This window comes from Necator americanus, chromosome III, assembly GCF_031761385.1.
Source record: "Necator americanus strain Aroian chromosome III, whole genome shotgun sequence".
Lineage (NCBI taxonomy): Eukaryota > Metazoa > Nematoda > Chromadorea > Rhabditida > Ancylostomatidae > Necator > Necator americanus.
In genome coordinates, this window is record NC_087373.1 from 236,785 (window position 1) to 255,392 (window position 18,608).

Consider the following 18,608-nt stretch of genomic DNA (forward strand, 5'->3'; position numbering starts at 1 on the left):
TAACAATAGTAATAACAATAATAATAACAATAATAATAATAACAGTAATAATAACAATAATAATAACAATAATAATAACAGTAATAATAACAGTAATAATAACAATAATAATAACAATAATAATAACAGTAATAATAACAACAATAATAACAATAATAATAACAGTAATAATAACAACAATAATAACAATAACAACAATGATAACAATAATAATAACAATAGTAATAACAGTAACAATAACAATAATAATAACAACAATAATAACAATAATAATAATAACAATAATAATAACAATAGTAATAACAATAGTAATAACAGTAACAATAACAATAATAATAACAACAATAATAACAATAATAATAACAGTAATAACAATGATAATAACAATAATAATAACAATAGTAATAACAATAATAATAACAATAGTAATAACAATAATAATAATAACAATAATAATAACAGTAATAATAACAATAATAATAACAATGATAATAACAGTAATAATAACAACAATAATAACAATAATAATAACAATAATAATAACAGTAATAATAACAGTAATAACAATGATAATAACAATAATAATAACAATAGTAATAACAATAATAATAACAATAGTAATAACAATAATAATAATAACAATAATAATAACAGTAATAATAACAATAATAATAACAATAATAATAACAGTAATAATAACAGTAATAATAACAATAATAATAACAGTAATAATAACAATAATAATAACAATAATAATAACAGTAATAATAACAACAATAATAACAGTAATAATAACAATAATAATAACAATAATAATAACAATGATAATAACAGTAATAATAACAACAATAATAACAATAATAATAACAATAATAATAACAGTAATAATAACAGTAATAACAATGATAATAACAATAATAATAACAATAATAATAATAATAATAATAGTAATAACAGTAATAATAATAATAATAATAACAGTAATAATAACAATAATAATAATAATAACAATAATAATAACAATAATAATAACAATAATAATAATAATAATAATAATAACAACAACAACAATAATAATAACAGTAATAATAACAATAATAATAACAACAATAATAACAATAATAATAACAATAATAATAACAGTAATAATAACAATAATAATAACAACAATAATAACAATAATAATAACAGTAATAATAACAACAATAATAACAATAATAATAACAATAATAATAACAATGATAATAACAATAGTAATAACAATAATAACAACAATAGTGATAACAATAATAATAATAACAATAATAATAACAACAATAATAACAATAATAACAAAAGTAATAATAACAACAATAATAACAGCAATAATAACAGTAATAACAATGATAATAACAATAATAATAACAATAATAATAACAGTAATAATAACAGTAATAATAACAATAATAATAACAATAATAATAACAGTAATAATAACAATAATAATAATAATAACAATAGTAATAACAGTAATAATAATAATAATAATAACAGTAATAATAACAATAATAATAACAATAATAATAACAATAATAATAACAATAGTAATAACAGTAACAATAACAATAATAATAACAACAATAATAACAATAATAATAACAGTAATAATAACAACAATAATAACAATAATAATAACAATAATAATAATAACAATAATAATAACAATAATAATAACAGTAATAATAACAGTAATAATAACAATGATAATAACAATAGTAATAACAATAATAGTAACAATAATAATAACGATGATTATAACAATAATAATAACAATAATAATAACAATAATAATAACAGTAATAATAACAGTAATAATAACAATGATAATAACAATAGTAATAACAATAATAGTAACAATAATAATAACGATGATTATAACAATAATAATAACAATAATAATAACAATAATAATAACAGTAATAATAACAGTAATAATAACAATGATAATAACAATAGTAATAACAATAATAGTAACAATAATAATAACGATGATTATAACAATAATAATAACAATAATAATAACAATAATAATAACAATAATAATAACAATACTTACTTATTTAGATACTTAGATGGCCCGTCTTCACTGCACGTGCGGGCTCCAGCATCTCTTCCACTCGTTTCGTTCCCTCGCCATTGTCATCCAAGATGTTCTCAAGCTTCATGAGTGACGTAGAAGAGGTCCTTGAACCATATCCAGCTGAGCTCTCAGCTGGTCCATCCGTGTAGCGAACACGTCACCCCATCTCGTTGGCGGTCTCCCTCGAGGGAGTTTAGCATCTTTTCGGATCAGCTCTAGCGTTCTTTTAGTCCATCTATCATCATGATGTGATAGGTACATCTATGTTTTGCCTTCGATACATAGTCCGCTGAGTTGCGAAGACGGGACATTCCTCTTAAGTCGGAGCTACAAAGACCGGCTAGGTGTTGTGTGCGCGGGTTAAACTTCAGGAGACATCTCTCAAGGGCTCTGTGGGTAGTAAGTAGCTTCCTAGACGTGGAAAGCTGGAAAGACTGTCGAGTCGAACAGATGGGCACGAAGATCTTGGTCCGTCAGTTGGTCCGTAGCTTCCCTGACGGCTGCGATTGCTGCCCATGCTGCTCTCATTCTTCTATTCAGTTCTTCCTTCAAGTCGTTTTCCATGTTCATAGAATGTCCGAGGTATACGTATGACGAAGTTTCAGTAGTCAGAAGGAACGGGTCCTTGAGGAGTTTCTGGCTAGGTTGCGTCCTGACATTCGCTACTACGTCAGGTTAGACAACCCCTTGACGTTCGAGCAAGCGGTAGCGAAGGCCCAAATGGTTTGAGCAACTGTTAGCCGAGGTCACAGCTGACCGCTTGATCAACTCAGTTGGCGCCCCACGCACCATAGAAGTGAAGGCGGTGGCAGCTGAACCGCTGCGGACGAACTATGGAGAACGTAGGTATGTACGCAAGAGTTTGTCTCGCACGAACCGACCACGATTCCTTCAGCAGCCAGCACCAGCAAGGAATCACCAGCATGGTATTCCCGACCGTCGACTTATTCCTAGTCGTTCGAACTGTTTCAACTGTGGAGGAGTTAGTCACCACACTCGACAGTGCCCATCGCTGACAGTCCAGTTGTCAGCTTTAGGTAGGCGTCAGTCTAGCCTTCGTGGTTCCTTACCGTTTTATGATCGCCAGCGACTTTCTTCTTCCTCTGTTAATGCTGTGTATCCCGATTCTGACCCTCTTTCTCAAGAACATTCGCAGGCCCGTGAACAAATTAACGCGCTTTCTATATATCTGCGGGATTCGCAAGCTGCTTATGAGCAATCTGAGGCGCGAGTCTCAGCACTCGTGAAACGAAATGAAGAGCTAGCAAGCTCCGCTTTTGGTCAACCTTCTCAATCTTCTCTACAATCTCCTCATAATTTACCAGAGGTTCGTTTATTACTAGCTTGCTCGTTGATTCTTCGTTGTGTACCTCAACTGATGCTGTTTGTGTTGATTTACCTTTTTGGCTCTTAACGCTTGCAACTTTAATCTTGTTACGATGTGTTATGATCGTGTCCCCACTGGATTTTGCCTGGGGGTTTCGCTTGCTCTCGTCCTTTTGGGGGCCGTTCGTGTGGTCAATGGGTTAGTAGTAACTATAGGCCGTATTTTCTTGAGGGTAGTGGCATGGCTACAACAACGCACCTTTGTCCCGATAGAAGTCTTGGCTATTGCTAATAGAGACCAGTTCTTTGTTACACAGATTCCAGTTAGAGTTAATGGGGTTCTCATCCTAGTATTAATAGATACTGGCACCGCCATTACTATAACTTGTAGGGATACGGCGACTTTACTGGAGGTGCCCGCGTTGGGACAGCGATATACCGTGCGCAATAGGCATGGCAGGTGTGCCTGTTAAGATTAGCGGTCGCGCTGATTTCCGATTTGAGGTTGGTTCGCTCAAGCTATGTCTCGCATGCTGGTGGTCTTGGAAGCCAACTGCTTGGCGTACCTAGACGACATTGTCGTCTTTGACAAGGACTTCCCGAGCCATTTTACCTCCCTTAGGAAGGTCCTTCATCGCTTTCGTTTATATAACATAAAGGTTTCAGGCAAGAAGCTGGCAGAAATTGCGATTTCAAATCCAAGAAACAGAATCCAAGTTTTCTTTCTTTGGTCATGAGATATTGGACAATTCCTATAGTCCCGCCGACCGCAACTCGACAGCGATTCGAGAGTTTCCCAAACACGATCAAAGAAGCTAAGGCCTGTATTGGCATGACGAATTTCTTCCGCAAATTTATAGCGAATTTCTCTTTAATCGCCGCACCCCTGTACGCATTTTTAAAAGACAAGGCCAAGTTTGACTGGGGAACGGAACAGGAGGAATCCTTCCTCTGCTTGAGAGAGTGTCTCTCGCCCAACCCTTGCTTAGCCGTTCTCCGCGATGATGAGTTTTATTTGCACTCTGATGATAGTCAGGCAACCGTCGGAGCTGCCTTATTCCAAAAGCAGACCCAGGAAGGGGGCCATTAGTTGTTGTAGGCTACTTCAGTAAAGCCTTATCCGATTCTCAGCGCAAGTGGAGTCCCACTCGTATCGAACTATTTGCCATTATAAGCGCACTTCGGTTCTTTCGCGCAACCATATACGGCAATCAAACAACAATTCTTTCGGATCACAGACCACTCACGTTTCTGATGAAACATGACCATACCCACGATAACTTAGCCCGATGGGTAGTTGAGCTCCACAGTTACGATGTCTCAATCGAGTACCTTAAGAGGTCCTCGAAGTCGAACGTGGTTGCAGACGCCTTCTCTCGCGTCGCAAATAGCCAGGTCCGTTTCTCGGACGACTCTCCGTAGTCCGATGACATCATAAAATTCCCTGTGAGTATCAATGTGTGTAGGGTGAGGATCTACTCATTCAGATCTCCGGTAGTTTTCGCAGGGAGTTCAGTAAACATTCGTCTTTACGATGCTTTAGTTGAGCAGAAATCCGACCTCATGTGTTCAGCGATAATGACATTGATTGAAACGCAGAGGTTCCCTGATCACCTTTCGGATACCGAAAAACCTGCCCTTCTAGCACTCGCTGAGAAAGTGCACTATTCGGAACAACGGATGTCTCTACGTCAGTGGAGCGTCTCGTGCTTCTGAGACGCGATTCAAGCGCTTGGTAGTACCAAAAAAGTTGAGTGAGCCTATATTCTTGGCACTTCATGCTAGTCCTTCGGGAGGTGGGCACTTTCACTGGCGCAAAACGCTAGCCAGGATTTCGTGGAAATACTTTTGGCCGCACATGGCAGAAGATATTTTTGCCCTGATCCGCTCTTGTGTGCCTTGTCAGCGTAAGAGAACGCAGCAAATGAACCGGGAGCGTCTCCTTCCGGTCATCAGCGGCGCAGTTTTTGACAAGGTGTATGTCGAGCACTGTATGGGCCGTTGCATACCACAGAATCTGGCAACAAGTACATTTTAGCATTGATCGATCATTTTACTAAGTTCGTGATCGCAGCTCCGCTACCCGACTGTTCAGCAGTCACAGTAGCACATGCAATAATGACCGAATGCATTCTGAAGTTTGGCGTAATGACACAACTCGTCTCTGATAACGCCTCCTACTTTAAAGGAGAGGTAGTTTCCGAGATAGGTAAGCTGCTGCAGATCAGCCGGTACTATACCCCCCCCCCCCCCCCCCTTACCACCATGAGGATAATGGCGCGTGCGAACGGGTCTTCGCCACGTTCTATCCGATGCTTCGCACATATATTAGCGATAATCATTCGGATTGGGACAAATATGTGGCGGCATGTGCCTTCATGTATAATACTAGTGTACACTCGAATACGGGTAACACTCCCTTTTTCCTGATGTATGAGAGGGATCCAGTTTTCAATATAGATTTATTGATCCAACACGATTTGCAGTGCCATGCCCCTGGAGATAGTGAAGCTCGCGTCTATATAGAGAATCTCTTATCTACCCTACGCGCAGCCTGGAGGGCAGCAGCAACTCATAACGAGCGTCAAAGTCGCAAGTTCAACATCACTACGATCAGTCCCACTTGGGTCCTCTCGAAGTAAAGGTTTTTGATCGCGTCTTTTACGCGATTGCATGCTCTACATGCCCCATTAGGGCTTTCTCACAAGCTGTCCAACTCCTGGCTGGGCCAATTTCGGGTTATAGAGGTGATCCCCCGTACCTCACCATTACCAGCATTTCGTCCCCTCAGTCCGCGCCTAGGAAAGTTCACATGAATCAAGTCAAGAGATGTTTCGAACTGTCCGGACCGGTGTTCTCCTCCCCGTGGCTTCCCGTGGAGGAGGGCCTTGCGCTGGGAGTGGCTCAAGCTGTTGAACAAGATGTGTGCGGTTACAAACATGGGCTAGTAGCGAAGCCCGAGCAATCCGTTGATATGGTCACACATACCTATGACACTCGTTTCAGATCTCGACGAACTTCGGTTTGGGCGCGTACTTGGGCCTTCCAGTCACGACAGCTTTTCTCCCCTTTTTCTCTACACTCACTTCTCTTTTTCGGTCATGATCTCTCCTACTTCTTTTTGATGATGCCGCAATTAAAATCCTTCAGTCTACTGCTTCGCGTTTTGTTCACGGTTTCATGAGTTGTTTTTTGGTTGCGGTACATTACTCGCCTGTTTATTTTCAGATAAGTTTGGGTAAACCCGACAATACTAGTGACTGTATATATTGGCGGTAATGTATTCTGACGGCTAATGTATTCCTGGGCCGTCCTGAGAGGCGCACCCCCGCAAGGGGGCCTGGAGCGTCATCGTCTTGTAGTCGGGATCAGGCCGAACCAAGTACAACTTCGCCTCGCCGAGATCCGGCCGAAGCTGAGATCAGTCCTTTATCACTTTTTTCTTCTTCCTCTCTTGTCAGCCGGGAACCAGCCGATTCTAAGTCTAGTGAATATCTTAGCCGGGATCCGGCAGCTTCCAAGTCTAGTGTATATCTTAGCTGGGATCCGGCAGATTCCAGGGTCTAGTGTTCCCTTTGGCCGCAAGTCGGTCGACGGCCACTCTGTTCTTTCTCATAGCCGGGTTGCGGCAGATATCGAGGCTAGTTCGTCGTCGACCCAGGACCTTTCTAAATCTCAGTACAGGTTTTTCTGGGAGTCCTCCGTAGGTGAAGCGATGTTGACATCTCACCCAGCTTCGTCCTCCTCTCCCGACTCTATGACAAGGGACATGCACTGCTCTACCCCCCCACCGAATTTTAGCCGGGATCCGGCGGACGTTCAGACTAGTGCAGCTGTAAGTGTCGATTCTACGATTCTCTCCTCAGGCGATAACCCGGTACGTCTTACTGCGTCTATGGAAAACCTCTCCATTACTCCTAAAGCATCCCAAGTTTCCTCGGCCCGCGCCGCCACTTCGGGTGAAGTCGACGTTGCGTCTTCTTGTTCTAGCAGTAGTTCCCCAGTCCTAACGAAGCGAGTTAAACGCACCTTCCGTAGTGGCTTTCCGTCACTTTCGAGTTCCTTCCCGTCGCCTCCACCAAGTCCATCCAAACCGTAGGCGGCCGCGTCTCTCAGTCATGACGATACCAGTTCGGCCAGTCTTTCAGAAGGGTCATTAGCATTCGGTGGTTCATCACAATCATTCTGTAACGAAGACGCTTCTTCCCCTAAAGGTTACGGTAGGGAACGGGATCGTGGTGCCGCGAGACGCCTGGCGCGACGTGAGCAGTCCCCAGTTCGTGACGAAGAGTTCTTACCCCGACCGGTACGCGTACCAAGCGAGACACCAATTGGCTTTCACCATTATTTGAAGCACTTGCATCCATGGGAGAAGTTCGTTAACCCGCGTCCCGTCCATATTCTCCGTAGCCCCTTTCTACCCTTAGATCTCCGGGTGACGGCGGAAATTTATCCGCACTCCTCCTTCTGGCTACTCTAAGCTGAGCCTCAACCGGACGTTGTTCCCCTTAATCTCGATACCGGAGGACAGAGTATCTCCGGCAATTCTCTTGATAGAAGTACAGCATTTAGAGAATACGATCGCGTTTCGCCAGCGTTCCTCACACATTATCCAGGAAGTGTTAGCGGGCTCACATTCAGATGTTGACGTCGAATCGGTAGAGAAGACTCCTTCGGGTCGTCACGATACTGTAACTCTACCGCCTATTTTTGATCGCATTAGACCTGTCCTCTACCAAGTAGTTTCAACAGGATGGGGTTCCGGCGTTATCCTCGAAGCTGAAGACCTCTTCACCGTAGGGCGCGATCGTCGCGATTTGCATTGCATAATCCTTGATCAGCATGCCGTCAATGTTCTTAGCTCGTATAGGGGATTTGATAAGTCCATGGTCTCAGTTAAGGATTATGTGTAGGTCTATGACGTGAAACCCAGTCGTCAGGCCCTCAGCAACCTTAGCGCTGCTTTGGCACAGTCCCGCATTCCTCGTACGACGGCGCTCGAGAACAACTCGGCCTACTTCTTTGGAGCAGCTCGTTTCGTGTTTGCGTCTCCCGATACCCTTCAATACCCTGTCTACGGACTTGTTCTAGGTCTTATTCACCGCAGGAATCGCGTGACCCACCTTCGGGCAGTATTCGAAGGCGTGCCGGATGCAGTTTCCTTCACGCCTACTATTTGCGACTTTCGTCTCGATGAAGCGCACGAGGATCAGTCCCTCTCGGCCAGGACGCGATACAATGTCTCCTCAGCAATGAGGTTTTCGGGACCCCTGCGTGTGAGCACGTTCGTCGTTTTCTCCCGATGCACCCAGGAGAGGCTATCGTACCCCTGCGGGCGTTACGCCCAACCCAAGAAGACGAGCAGTGGCTTGCCGACAGAGCGGGGTCTTTTGAAAATTACCGTCGTTTCCCGGACTTAGCCAAGCGGCAAATGGCCCGGACCTTCAACGTAGTCTGTTCGGCTTTATCGGCAATAAGCATTATGTACGATGATCAGCAGACGCACTGGGTGACTGCAACGATACCCAGTTTTCAGATCTTCCCATTGCGCGTCCATTTCGTCCTCACGGACATGGCAACCTAAGCTGGATGGGCTGGTAGCCGGCCAGTAGCCATGTGGACAGTCGGAATACTCTCACGCGCGGTACAGTCAGACGAGCAGACTTGGACTCGCAGTCCAAGAATTTGAGGGTAGTAGTCGATATTAGCGGTTGGCACAATGGGTCAGTGGAACGTCTCGCCCACGAACACGGTCGCCCCATTGACAAGGGCATCTTCCTCGACTTCGCGGTCCGTCTGACAAAGGCATCGGCTGCTGCAAACCCCGTAGACGAGCACATTTCGAGAATGCGCTTGATAGATAACTTCGCGCGAGGATAGGTAGCCCTCGCCATCATGGATTGAGTATATGGTTCTTCCGCCCTCGGTTGCCTTAATCACGGAGAAGGGCCGGCGGGCCCGATAGCTCAGGACACGGTTGTCACGATAGATGGTCGCGACGTCACTCTCTCCACGGAGCAACGCGAAGCCATAGCATTGGGGGTCGGTGGCATCCCCATTACTGCGATCCAGGCGGCTTTCGGTACGAGACGGTCGTTGGTGCAATTATTGCTGCTCGATAGGCAACAGGAGGTGCCCCCATCCTGGCAACAGCAAGCACCAACGCGGCTGTGGCCCAGTTCGCTCAGACAATGTTATCGCTTTCGGCTTATAGGGATCTGGATGTGTTACGGTTTGTGGCGGAATCAGCAGCTCAGGAGAATCTTACAACTACATCAGTCGATCTGAATAGGATTCTCATGTCGTTAGGAGAGACCTACGCCGAGGTCCTTTCTGACGCAGAGAGGAGTATGTGTGATCGTTTTACAGCTGGGCGTAGGGTCTTAGAGCAATACATCAATGACCCCGAACTTGCTCTCCATATGACTGAGGAAGATAAAGAGGAATATGCTGTGGCAGAGCGGCATGTTTCTCGGACGCTGGAGCAGATGATCCTGCTTATGCTCAAGTTCCGTCCCCACCACGTGCTATGTATAACAACTCCGTCTCTCCTGAACAACATGGGTACGGAACATGGTGCCTTCGCCGGATGTAGTGGTCGATTTAAAGTCCTCATAGGCGACGAAGCGTCATCGTGAATCGAGTCCGGCCATCTACGGAGCTCGCAGCATCATGTCGGTATTGTGGTCGGCAGGCGCGGTTCCAGTAGCCCCTTTGCTTCGTACGTATAGGGCCCTTCTTAATGGGCTTCCCAATAGGGTCGCTTACGAGGGCGCGCTTGTAAGCCGCTTAGGGCCGGAAAGCAGTACACTACTTCTAGACACTTACATTTCCGACTCCAACTATTCCCTTTATGTTCATCAACATGGATGGTCAATCCGAACGCGCGGCCAATATGTCCCATTACAACAGTACGGAGGCGGAGGTATATCTGGAGCTTTCGCGCCGAGGTCTGACACCAGCCCAGCTCTGTATCATAATGTTTTATCGCGAACAGTATCGCCGGTTAGAGCGGGCAGCAGATGAACTAGGTGTGGAGCCAGCCACAGTCGACTCCGCCCAAGGAAGAGAATAAGAGGTGGTCCCCCTCTTAACCACCCGAACACATGTCGCGCCAGGATCTGCCAAATTCCTCGACGAGTATAGGCGTATGAACGTAGCCATATCTCGGTGTCGCCAAGGCCAGTTCATCTTCCGACACGTTCGTTCCCTTCGCCCCGTTCCTTTCTGGGGTCGTGTGATCAGTTGGGCTTACTAAGGACACATCTCAGTTGGGCTTACTAAGACTCAGCTTACTAAGGACACATCTCAGATCAGTTGCCCTAACCTACCCCCTTCAATTTTAAGCTATCATTCGAAACTGCTCCTCCAAAAATCCATACAGTACTAATTCCAAAGTTATGGCCTTCAAGTCCCTGCCCTTTACAGCTGGTTTGAGCGCAGCCATTTGTGAATAAACAAACAACTAAATCCAGTCTGCAGAGACAGTCCATAGTAACAGTGGCAGTTCTGTGTGCTTTAATCTGACATTTATCTAAACAAACGTGGTAGTACGGGTATTAGAAAAGTGAAGGAAGCGATGCGCAGACGTCAACCAAGAGTTTTCCATGCTTCTTGCCAGGTGACTGCATTGTGTCGAAGGTCGATCAATTAGACCTTCGTCGCACCGCGACCAAGAAATTGCAGTGTTGCAACGGTTTTGAAGTCTATTCAGGTTACGAGAGGTGCGATAGAAATGGAATGTGCTTTCTGCATATGTTCTTCGATAAAATCTTTTCGTATCTTCGTTTTACATCTTCTGCAGTGAAATTTTCTGAACAAACTGACAACAATACCGCGTACACGCATACTCAAGAACAAGAAATAACGCCCTGCTCCCAAGAAAATAAAGAAGTGCATGGTCGTCTGTATGTTAGAGACATATCTGGTTGAACCTGGAGTTAGTTCTCATTTTCAGATCTGAGTAATAATAGGAACCTGCATACCTGGCACAAGTTCACGACCAATTTTCATGGAATGGCTGTTACCGCTTTCTGATTCTACTGCTGTTTTCTTCATTGCTGGAAAGTTCCTCCAAAGCTGCGCGTTCTGGAATTTGGCAGTTAGTTTAAACGCGACGCATCACGATTTTGACGTGACGAATCCACAAGGAAAAAGTAGGGTTCGGATAGTAGGCTGCGAACCCAGCTTGATTCCGCTCATTTTGCCTAGCCATCTTTAAAAAAAAAACGCTGTTTTTCTTCCAAGATGATTAGGGAAACGATTTCAGCTGCAACGTCCCACATTTATATATTTGTACGCATCCGCGAGCGAGCGGTCGAAGATTGGTGATGTCTTCTCAGTAGCCTATTCAAAAAAAAAAAAAAAAAAAAAAAACAAATGAATAGGCTGCTAAGGGAACCGGAAAATGTATATAGAGGCGCGTTCTAACATACCTTGTAAGAAACAAACCGGTTCCCACGCCCTCTTTTTAGGAAAAGATAAGCGGAACCACTCTGAGTTCCGCAATCTTCTATCTGAACTCTACGTTTTCGCTGTAGGTTCCAGATCGCGTCGTGATCGTAACACTCTGTCTTTAAACGGTGTCGATAAAAAAAGATGTTTGACCATTGAAAATGTTCAGAAATACAGACATAAGTAGAGGGACTTTTTATATCGAGGAGAAAAACCAAAAACAACTACAAAAATCTCCACAACTGTAACGAATTACGTAATTCACTGTCACGTCGCCGCCTACGGTGGGATAAGCGCTCCTCTTCAGAATCTGAGGAATCCGAAGAATCTTCTGAGATTGCTGTTAGCTTTGGTGTCGAGAAAACCCTTTCATCTGAGCCTAATGCTATCATTTGTTTTTAGCATCATGAATACTGAAAAAAGGATACCCTTAGCTAAAGAAAAAAAAACAAACAAGGACAAATGATGGACACAAGAATAGCAGGCGCTCTCATCTGACACATGGGACAGAGCAATCGGCTAGTTTTCTTGAAAACAACGGTAGCTTTTCAATAGCATTACTGTTGAGATCGAAAACAACAAATTGACCATCCGAAGTACCACAAAATAAATAGGAGCCAGCAACGAAAAGCTTTTGTAAGGATTGAACGCTAAAAAAGCACATGCATATCGCACCTATCGAGGTCAAAACATGCTCTGTGATTTGTTGTGAAGGTCCGAAGCATCTTGAAGATGAGTGTGCCCACCATTTTCATATCATAGCAGAGAATTTCATCAGACTGAAATAAGATTTCTGTCGATGGATGAACACTGATGCTGAGGCCAGTTCTCGTATTACAGAATAAATAGAAAGGAAAGAAAAGTAGAAACATTACAAAATAACGCAAAGAGAGGCAATGCGTAGAGATAGAATCCAGTTCTCATCAGATCACAGTTTGCATTATTTCAAGACTACAAACTTTGCGTGGAGCAACAAACATCCGCTGCCTTTCGGAAGAGTAGTGCATGTTGGTGATCCCTAGAGTTTCTGTTGAAAACATCCATTCCAACGAATTGGTTCGATCCGAGTAGAATCCCACTGGAAAGTTACCAATTTGCTCTTAATGATGAGGGCTGTATCGATGTAAGAATAAACAAAAAATTATGATGTTAATATGAAAATCTAAAGAGGGCAAGGAGAGTACGATGAACGAAGGAAAGAGATATAGCGTAAATATAGTAGGCGAAGATTATGAATCAGCGAAAACATGCCCGTAGAGCTGTCCGCAGAGTTCATGAAAGTAATAACGACGCGCGTTCGCTTCAGTACCAGGTGATTGTCGACCGAACGCTGTTATGCCATAAGACTAGTTCGGTTATCGCCTACTGTTAGTTATGCAAACATGCGACGCCATCGCTTCTCAGAATTCTGTTGGAGCGTACGCGAGTAGCTACGAATAACTGCTCGAGCAGACCGTCCTGATAAATTTGGTAGAGAGGAGAAATGGCAAGGTCGTGAAGGAAAAGTGACATTTCTATTACAACAAGCAAGACCAACAACATTAAATAAATAGCTTTAAAAAAACCAACAATCCTCTTTACAGCAGTAATAAACGGCGCTGTGTACCATTAGTATGTAGGGCTGAAACTTACCACTGCCATCGTACGTTGCAGCAATATACATCCCCGCAAACGACTTATTCATGACAATCATGACACCACCGACTTTTGACCACCGGTACATTTTTCTGAAGTTTTTTCTTTTTTTTCTCGTTGCGCTTCGCCGTTTAGGTAGCTCAAGTGATGAAATGTGTACACCAACCCCAAGTCTTTCTCGATGTATGTTGCCTGCCCGGTCGACTAGTGTCCCATATACGAATGCAGGCATCATAACCACAGTAAAACTGTTCGAGAAAGCCGTTCGAGAAAGCAAGAGAATACGCTGCGGTTACGGATCCACCGGCGTCAGATTGGTGCGCCGGCACCAGATACGTATAGAAGAAGGTGTGACGGGTTCACAGGGCCAGATGCCTATAGAAGAAGGTGTGACGGGTCCACCGGCGTCAGATACCTATAGAAGCGAGTGCGACGGGTCCACCGGCGCCAGATACCTGTAGAAGGGGTTGCGACGGGTCCGCCGACGTCAGATTGGTGAGCCAGCGCATACACCTATAGGAACGAGTGCGACGGGTCCACCAGGGCCAGATACCTATAGAAGCGAGTGCGACGGGTCCACCGGCATCGGATTGGTGCGCCAGCGCCAGATAGCCATAAAATGAGGTGCAACGGGTTCACCGGCATCGAGAGTGGAAACATACATGTAAACGGCTGCTTGAATAGTAGCGAATAGTTTACATGATCTGACGTAGAACGTTATCTTTATCAGTAGGATGATGTCTTTCACGTCATTTTACGTCAAAACATCATTCTTTGATAACTGTTGAGGGGAAACAGCAGGAAAACTCATATTTCGAGTAATACTTTTAAATTATGTCTATAATATATTGCTAAGGAGTATTTGAAGCTGAAGTTTGAATACTCTCAAAATGCAGAACTAACGCGTTTGGAAAGGGAACTATGAAATCTTTCATCTTTATTTATAGTGAAAAAGAAAGAAGAAAACGTTATTAAAAAGCAGAATTCTGATTTTAGTCACTACTATTAATTTTTGATTAGTCTGGATTAATTGATGAGTGAAGGCGAGCGAAGGGAACACCACAAAAAAAGTCTGAAGTCCGGCTTTAGCCGAACGCTCAGACTGATACATAATAATCCAAGACATGCAACAAAAAGAATCCAGTAAATGTCAGAATTCAAACCAGTTCACTGTTTTTGAGAAGAATAACGGACCAGAATATACCACAAGTTCTGAACAGCGAGAAAAAAGCGAATCAGTGAAATTTCGTTATGAGAGGTAGATACCAGCGCTAGTAGTAGCAAAGTACATAGTAGTAAAAATGTATCAGTATTACGTGCACAGATAGCCAGCCACACCTTGACTACTACACTACCACTGAAAGAAGTGCTGTCAATAACATCCTCGAGTTATAACGCGCATAACATTGGAAAATTGGGATCATAGGTGCAATAAGGAGAAGCCAGACCCTCCTCAGGTGAAGGAGGTTTAGCTCATGGGATGCAGCTCAAGTGAAGGGCGTCCTTTCGCCAACCTTCTAAAAGTGAAGGGGGTAATTTCGCCAACCGTTTAGAAGTGAAAGGGGTCAGAGCACGGGCTCCGACTATTGCATCTATCATTGGGATTAAAAAGAAATGAAAAAAAAATTATAATAGACCATGCCAAAACAAGCCAACAAGACCTATCATGTTAGGAAGTTAACAAGAAATCTGGATGAACAAAAATCAGAGATATACGACCCTTATTTCCTATTTTATTTCATGGTTTTGGGATAAATGTACGTGGGAGGGACGGGCACATACTGCACCCTTATTTCAGGAAGCAAATAACTAAGTCAGTCATCAAGGGGCCTAAGCATTAGTCATAGAGGAAATGCAAGCTAAGGTTACTAAGCGGAAAAAGAAAGATACAACTTCCAGAAATAAGGGCGCAGTTTAGTTCCCCCTCCCCCCCCCAAAAAAAAAAAAAAACACTTTCCCCATGCGCATGACTTGTGGTAGCTTCATAGTTCTCGGATAGAAAAGAAAAACCAAGAGAAAATTTAAAAACCTGCACAGAGCTAGCTACTAACATCAATAACAGACTTTTATCTGGGTTATTTCGGTTCAGCACCTTCAACAAAGCGATCTGATAAACTGCAACTAATGCTACTACCAAAACTTTTTCTCCATTTAATGAGCTGAAACATGCCATAGGCTGAGGTTCCCACGAGAAACTTTAGGCGAATACTACATCCTACTATCTTGATATGTATCTCGATATATCTATAGGAGAATTTTTTAATGCAAATTCTTCTAGGACGACAATGATAACCTTTCTTGGGAGCGTGCTTAACTAAGATTACCATATTTAAGTCACAAGATAGTCTACATCGCCTTGTTTGAGTTTACGATTATTTAAAGATCGGCCTGATGGTAGGGATTTCATTTCATCGGCATAAGGTATTCACTCTTTGGCGCCTCTAGCGAATTCTGAAACGTCGGAGCATTAGCTGCATGAAAATACTTCAACACATTAATTCGCCAATATTGACGCAACTACTGCAATTATGCACTTCTTAACATTCAGTGAGTACATCAAAAAGATTTTCTTTCATGACTTATGCTCAAGTGTTAAGAGAATAGAAAACATCAGTTTCTTAAACGACGCAAGTTCTTACACCTATGGGATTGATGAAATGAAACCGTATAAAATAAATCATTGATGAAAAATACTTGTTAAAAAAACTACTAATATTATGTACATATCCATATCAATATGCTTTAATTCATTAAAATTATGGGCGAAAAATGCTCCCTCCACGTGCAAAATGCCATGGACTGATGCGTGAGATTCTACGGATTCCAATTCCTTAATCCGTGGGATATATTTCGCGGTTTCAATTTGATATTTGCAAAAGCCTTCTTGAGTCTTATCTACAACTGGTAGGCCACTGAACTTGGAGCGCCTTACACACACATTAAGTTGTTAAAACTTTAAAACAAGTTATAGTTCCGTTGAAAGTTTTAAAGCGACAGCCGCGACTATCTGCGACCACAATGTCGGGGAACTGATTAAGAAAGCTTGTGATGGGGAGCTTTTCAAAAAGTCTATCTACAACCTATCAAGGCATACAAACATGCAAGTTAGCTGATTAAACAAGCTGACAACATAGTACAGGGCACTAAAATATAGCTGGGTCAAAACGACATGAAGCACGGACCGTTCCGCAAGCGGCCGCGCTCGGAAGCGGTGCGGTGGAGACAGCGGTTGGAATCGAGAAGGGACCATGGCGAACTGCAGAGGTGCGTGGCGATAGCGTGGGCCCTTACACGATCCCAACCGCTACGCTCCACCGCTCCGCTTTGAGCGCAACCGCTTGCGCAAATGTCCGTGTTTCATGTCGTTTTGACCCTACTATACACTACGGTGGCAGATTTTGTGTCCGCGGCCAGGGTCGCGTTAGGCCACATTGCAACAGAGTAGCCTCGGCGCAGGCTTTTACTACTTACAATTCGCAATTGTGAAGACATGTAAAGCGTTGTCCTTGCTTCATTTTCTGTCATTTCTTCGATGTCGTTCTTTCCAACAGTCTTGCATCACTTTTGTTACGCTGCTGCTCCTTTTCAAGCTTACTGCTACGTTGTTTATATTAAAGAGATGTGTTTCTTCTACAAACTGTTGCCTATATTTAAAAGCATCAAAAAGGAAAGTGTTTCGTGGAACTCACAGAGATGCTGAAATTAAACACGTACAATCAGGAAGCCTGTTTTCGGCTCGTCAATAAGAACGTTACTGTGCTTCAACACAAGTTCCTCTGGAAAGGTCTTCATTTGAACTGCAAGAAACAGTCGCTGATGTTCACTCGGAACACCAATCAGAAGGTAATCGATGCGAAGCGATGTGCACACTCAGAAAGCTGCACGGGATTAAAGTGTGAGCATGTAAGCACAACTGACGAAATTCCCGAGTTAGCAAAAGGAAACAAGTATCCAGGAATAACGTTGCATAGAAAGTTCCGGGGGAACTGGCTGCGGTTGTTTCTATCTGAGTAGTGGTTGCCTTTTCTACTGCATCTATCACGTTCCAGCAGAGAAAGACATCTACGAAATCTTTGGATGTCAGGCATGGAAGGAAACAGTCGAACTGGATATCCAATCAGAGCTTATTAATGGCAAAAAGACAGTATTAACAATCTTCCTACAACCAACCGTGTCAAAACGCCACGATCATATGATAATCACGCTCAGTTCTCTTGCAGTTCCTCCCATGCCGGCACTTCATACATCGTTCATCTCCAACGGCAAGGATGTTGCCTTGTGGAATAAGGGAACTTCTTTACCACTGCAATGCTCCTCACTCATGACGGAGTCTCCAATACGAAGTCTCGCACACTTGCAACTGTCAGCTAGCGGAAAATCGGATCCGATGTAACTGTGCAGACTTCAATATCACCTCGGTGTTTTACGACGAAATCGAGAACCGACTGCCTGTTCGCCGACCATGGATCTCGTTCGAAGCAGTTCGCGACACTGAAGTAATCGCAAAAATCCCTACGCTGGTCACCGCCGAGCTCCTGGTGACATTCAAAAGGGATGTCACTGCGGCAATCGAGGAGGTAACAGATCCAACTCGCACGATTTCCAACACAATAGCTCAAGGATGCCACCACTGCACCCGAAGAGCAATTTCGAATGTGACTTGCACAAGTACCAACCAAGCAGCGAGACCCGCCATTCGCTGTGACGACAAACATTTCACGATTCCATGTTCTCCCGAAGGAACCACTCTAAATCACGTCACAAATCAGGTTCACTCACACGCAAGTCCGACTGAAGCTGAAATGCACGGTTTCGTGTGGCACCAGGGAAACAAGCTTCGAGATTACTCGAATCCTGCAATGAGTCCGCACGATCCAGGAGACAGTGAGGAGAATCATCGACGGAGAAAGCACTGTCCACGACGAAATTGTGTTTCCGGATATAGTCCACATAACTGACACGCTACTTAACTGCACCCTTATTGGCGTCCGAGGGCCTAAGCAATAGTCTGAGAGGATCCATGATATGTAAGCTAAAGTTACAAAGCGAACAGAAGAAGATATAGCTTCCAGAA

General features: G+C 43.1%; 6 protein-coding genes across 8 annotated transcripts in view; 4 read left to right on the top strand and 2 right to left on the bottom strand.

Annotated features, from left to right (window-relative positions):
• The window catches only part of RB195_008147 (uncharacterized protein), a gene marked incomplete at both ends in the record, with an annotated part of 7,847 nt that extends 5,164 nt beyond the window's left edge, over window positions 1-2,683 (bottom strand). The window contains 2 exons of the mRNA XM_064194531.1: window positions 1-2,090; window positions 2,568-2,683. The exon at window positions 1-2,090 is cut by the window's left edge and continues 2,374 nt beyond it. Of these exons, the coding sequence (XP_064045675.1) occupies window positions 1-2,090; window positions 2,568-2,683 (2,206 nt within the window). The remainder of the gene's footprint in view (window positions 2,091-2,567) is intronic.
• The window catches only part of RB195_008146 (uncharacterized protein), a gene marked incomplete at both ends in the record, with an annotated part of 15,140 nt that extends 6,275 nt beyond the window's left edge, over window positions 1-8,865 (top strand). The window contains 5 exons of one of the 2 annotated variants that reach the window (XM_064194528.1): window positions 3,015-3,156; window positions 3,265-3,446; window positions 5,507-5,654; window positions 7,594-7,751; window positions 8,062-8,358. In XM_064194528.1, coding sequence (XP_064045673.1) covers window positions 3,015-3,156; window positions 3,265-3,446; window positions 5,507-5,654; window positions 7,594-7,751; window positions 8,062-8,358 — 927 coding nt within the window. Of the gene's footprint in view, window positions 1-3,014; window positions 3,157-3,264; window positions 3,447-5,506; window positions 5,655-6,257; window positions 6,468-7,544; window positions 7,752-8,061 lie in introns of those variants that run through there. The other variant, XM_064194530.1, reaches the window with a different exon arrangement.
• Window positions 8,866-9,009: 144 nt separating this feature from the next.
• Window positions 9,010-9,342, bottom strand: RB195_008148 (uncharacterized protein; the record flags this gene model as incomplete). The annotated part of the gene is made up of 1 exon (XM_064194532.1): window positions 9,010-9,342. One exon carries the CDS (start codon window positions 9,340-9,342, stop codon window positions 9,010-9,012), a length of 333 nt encoding a protein of 110 aa, XP_064045677.1.
• A 294-nt stretch (window positions 9,343-9,636) lies between these two features.
• Window positions 9,637-10,083, top strand: RB195_008149 (uncharacterized protein; the record flags this gene model as incomplete). Its single annotated transcript, XM_064194533.1, has 1 exon — window positions 9,637-10,083. The coding sequence occupies one exon, from the start codon at window positions 9,637-9,639 to the stop codon at window positions 10,081-10,083; it is 447 nt and encodes a 148-aa protein (XP_064045678.1).
• A 227-nt stretch (window positions 10,084-10,310) lies between these two features.
• Window positions 10,311-10,520, top strand: RB195_008150 (uncharacterized protein; the record flags this gene model as incomplete). The annotated part of the gene is made up of 1 exon (XM_013448867.1): window positions 10,311-10,520. One exon carries the CDS (start codon window positions 10,311-10,313, stop codon window positions 10,518-10,520), a length of 210 nt encoding a protein of 69 aa, XP_013304321.1.
• Window positions 10,521-17,227: 6,707 nt separating this feature from the next.
• RB195_008151 (uncharacterized protein) lies at window positions 17,228-18,492 on the top strand (the record flags this gene model as incomplete). 2 transcript variants are annotated; one of them, XM_064194535.1, is made up of 2 exons in its annotated part: window positions 17,228-17,429; window positions 17,936-18,492. In XM_064194535.1, 2 exons carry the CDS (start codon window positions 17,228-17,230, stop codon window positions 18,490-18,492), a joined length of 759 nt encoding a protein of 252 aa, XP_064045679.1. The 2 variants fall into 2 exon arrangements, with proteins under 2 accessions (XP_064045679.1, XP_064045680.1); XM_064194534.1 differs by having other exon boundaries at window positions 17,228-17,377; window positions 17,902-18,492.
• Between the last annotated feature and the right edge of the window lie 116 nt (window positions 18,493-18,608).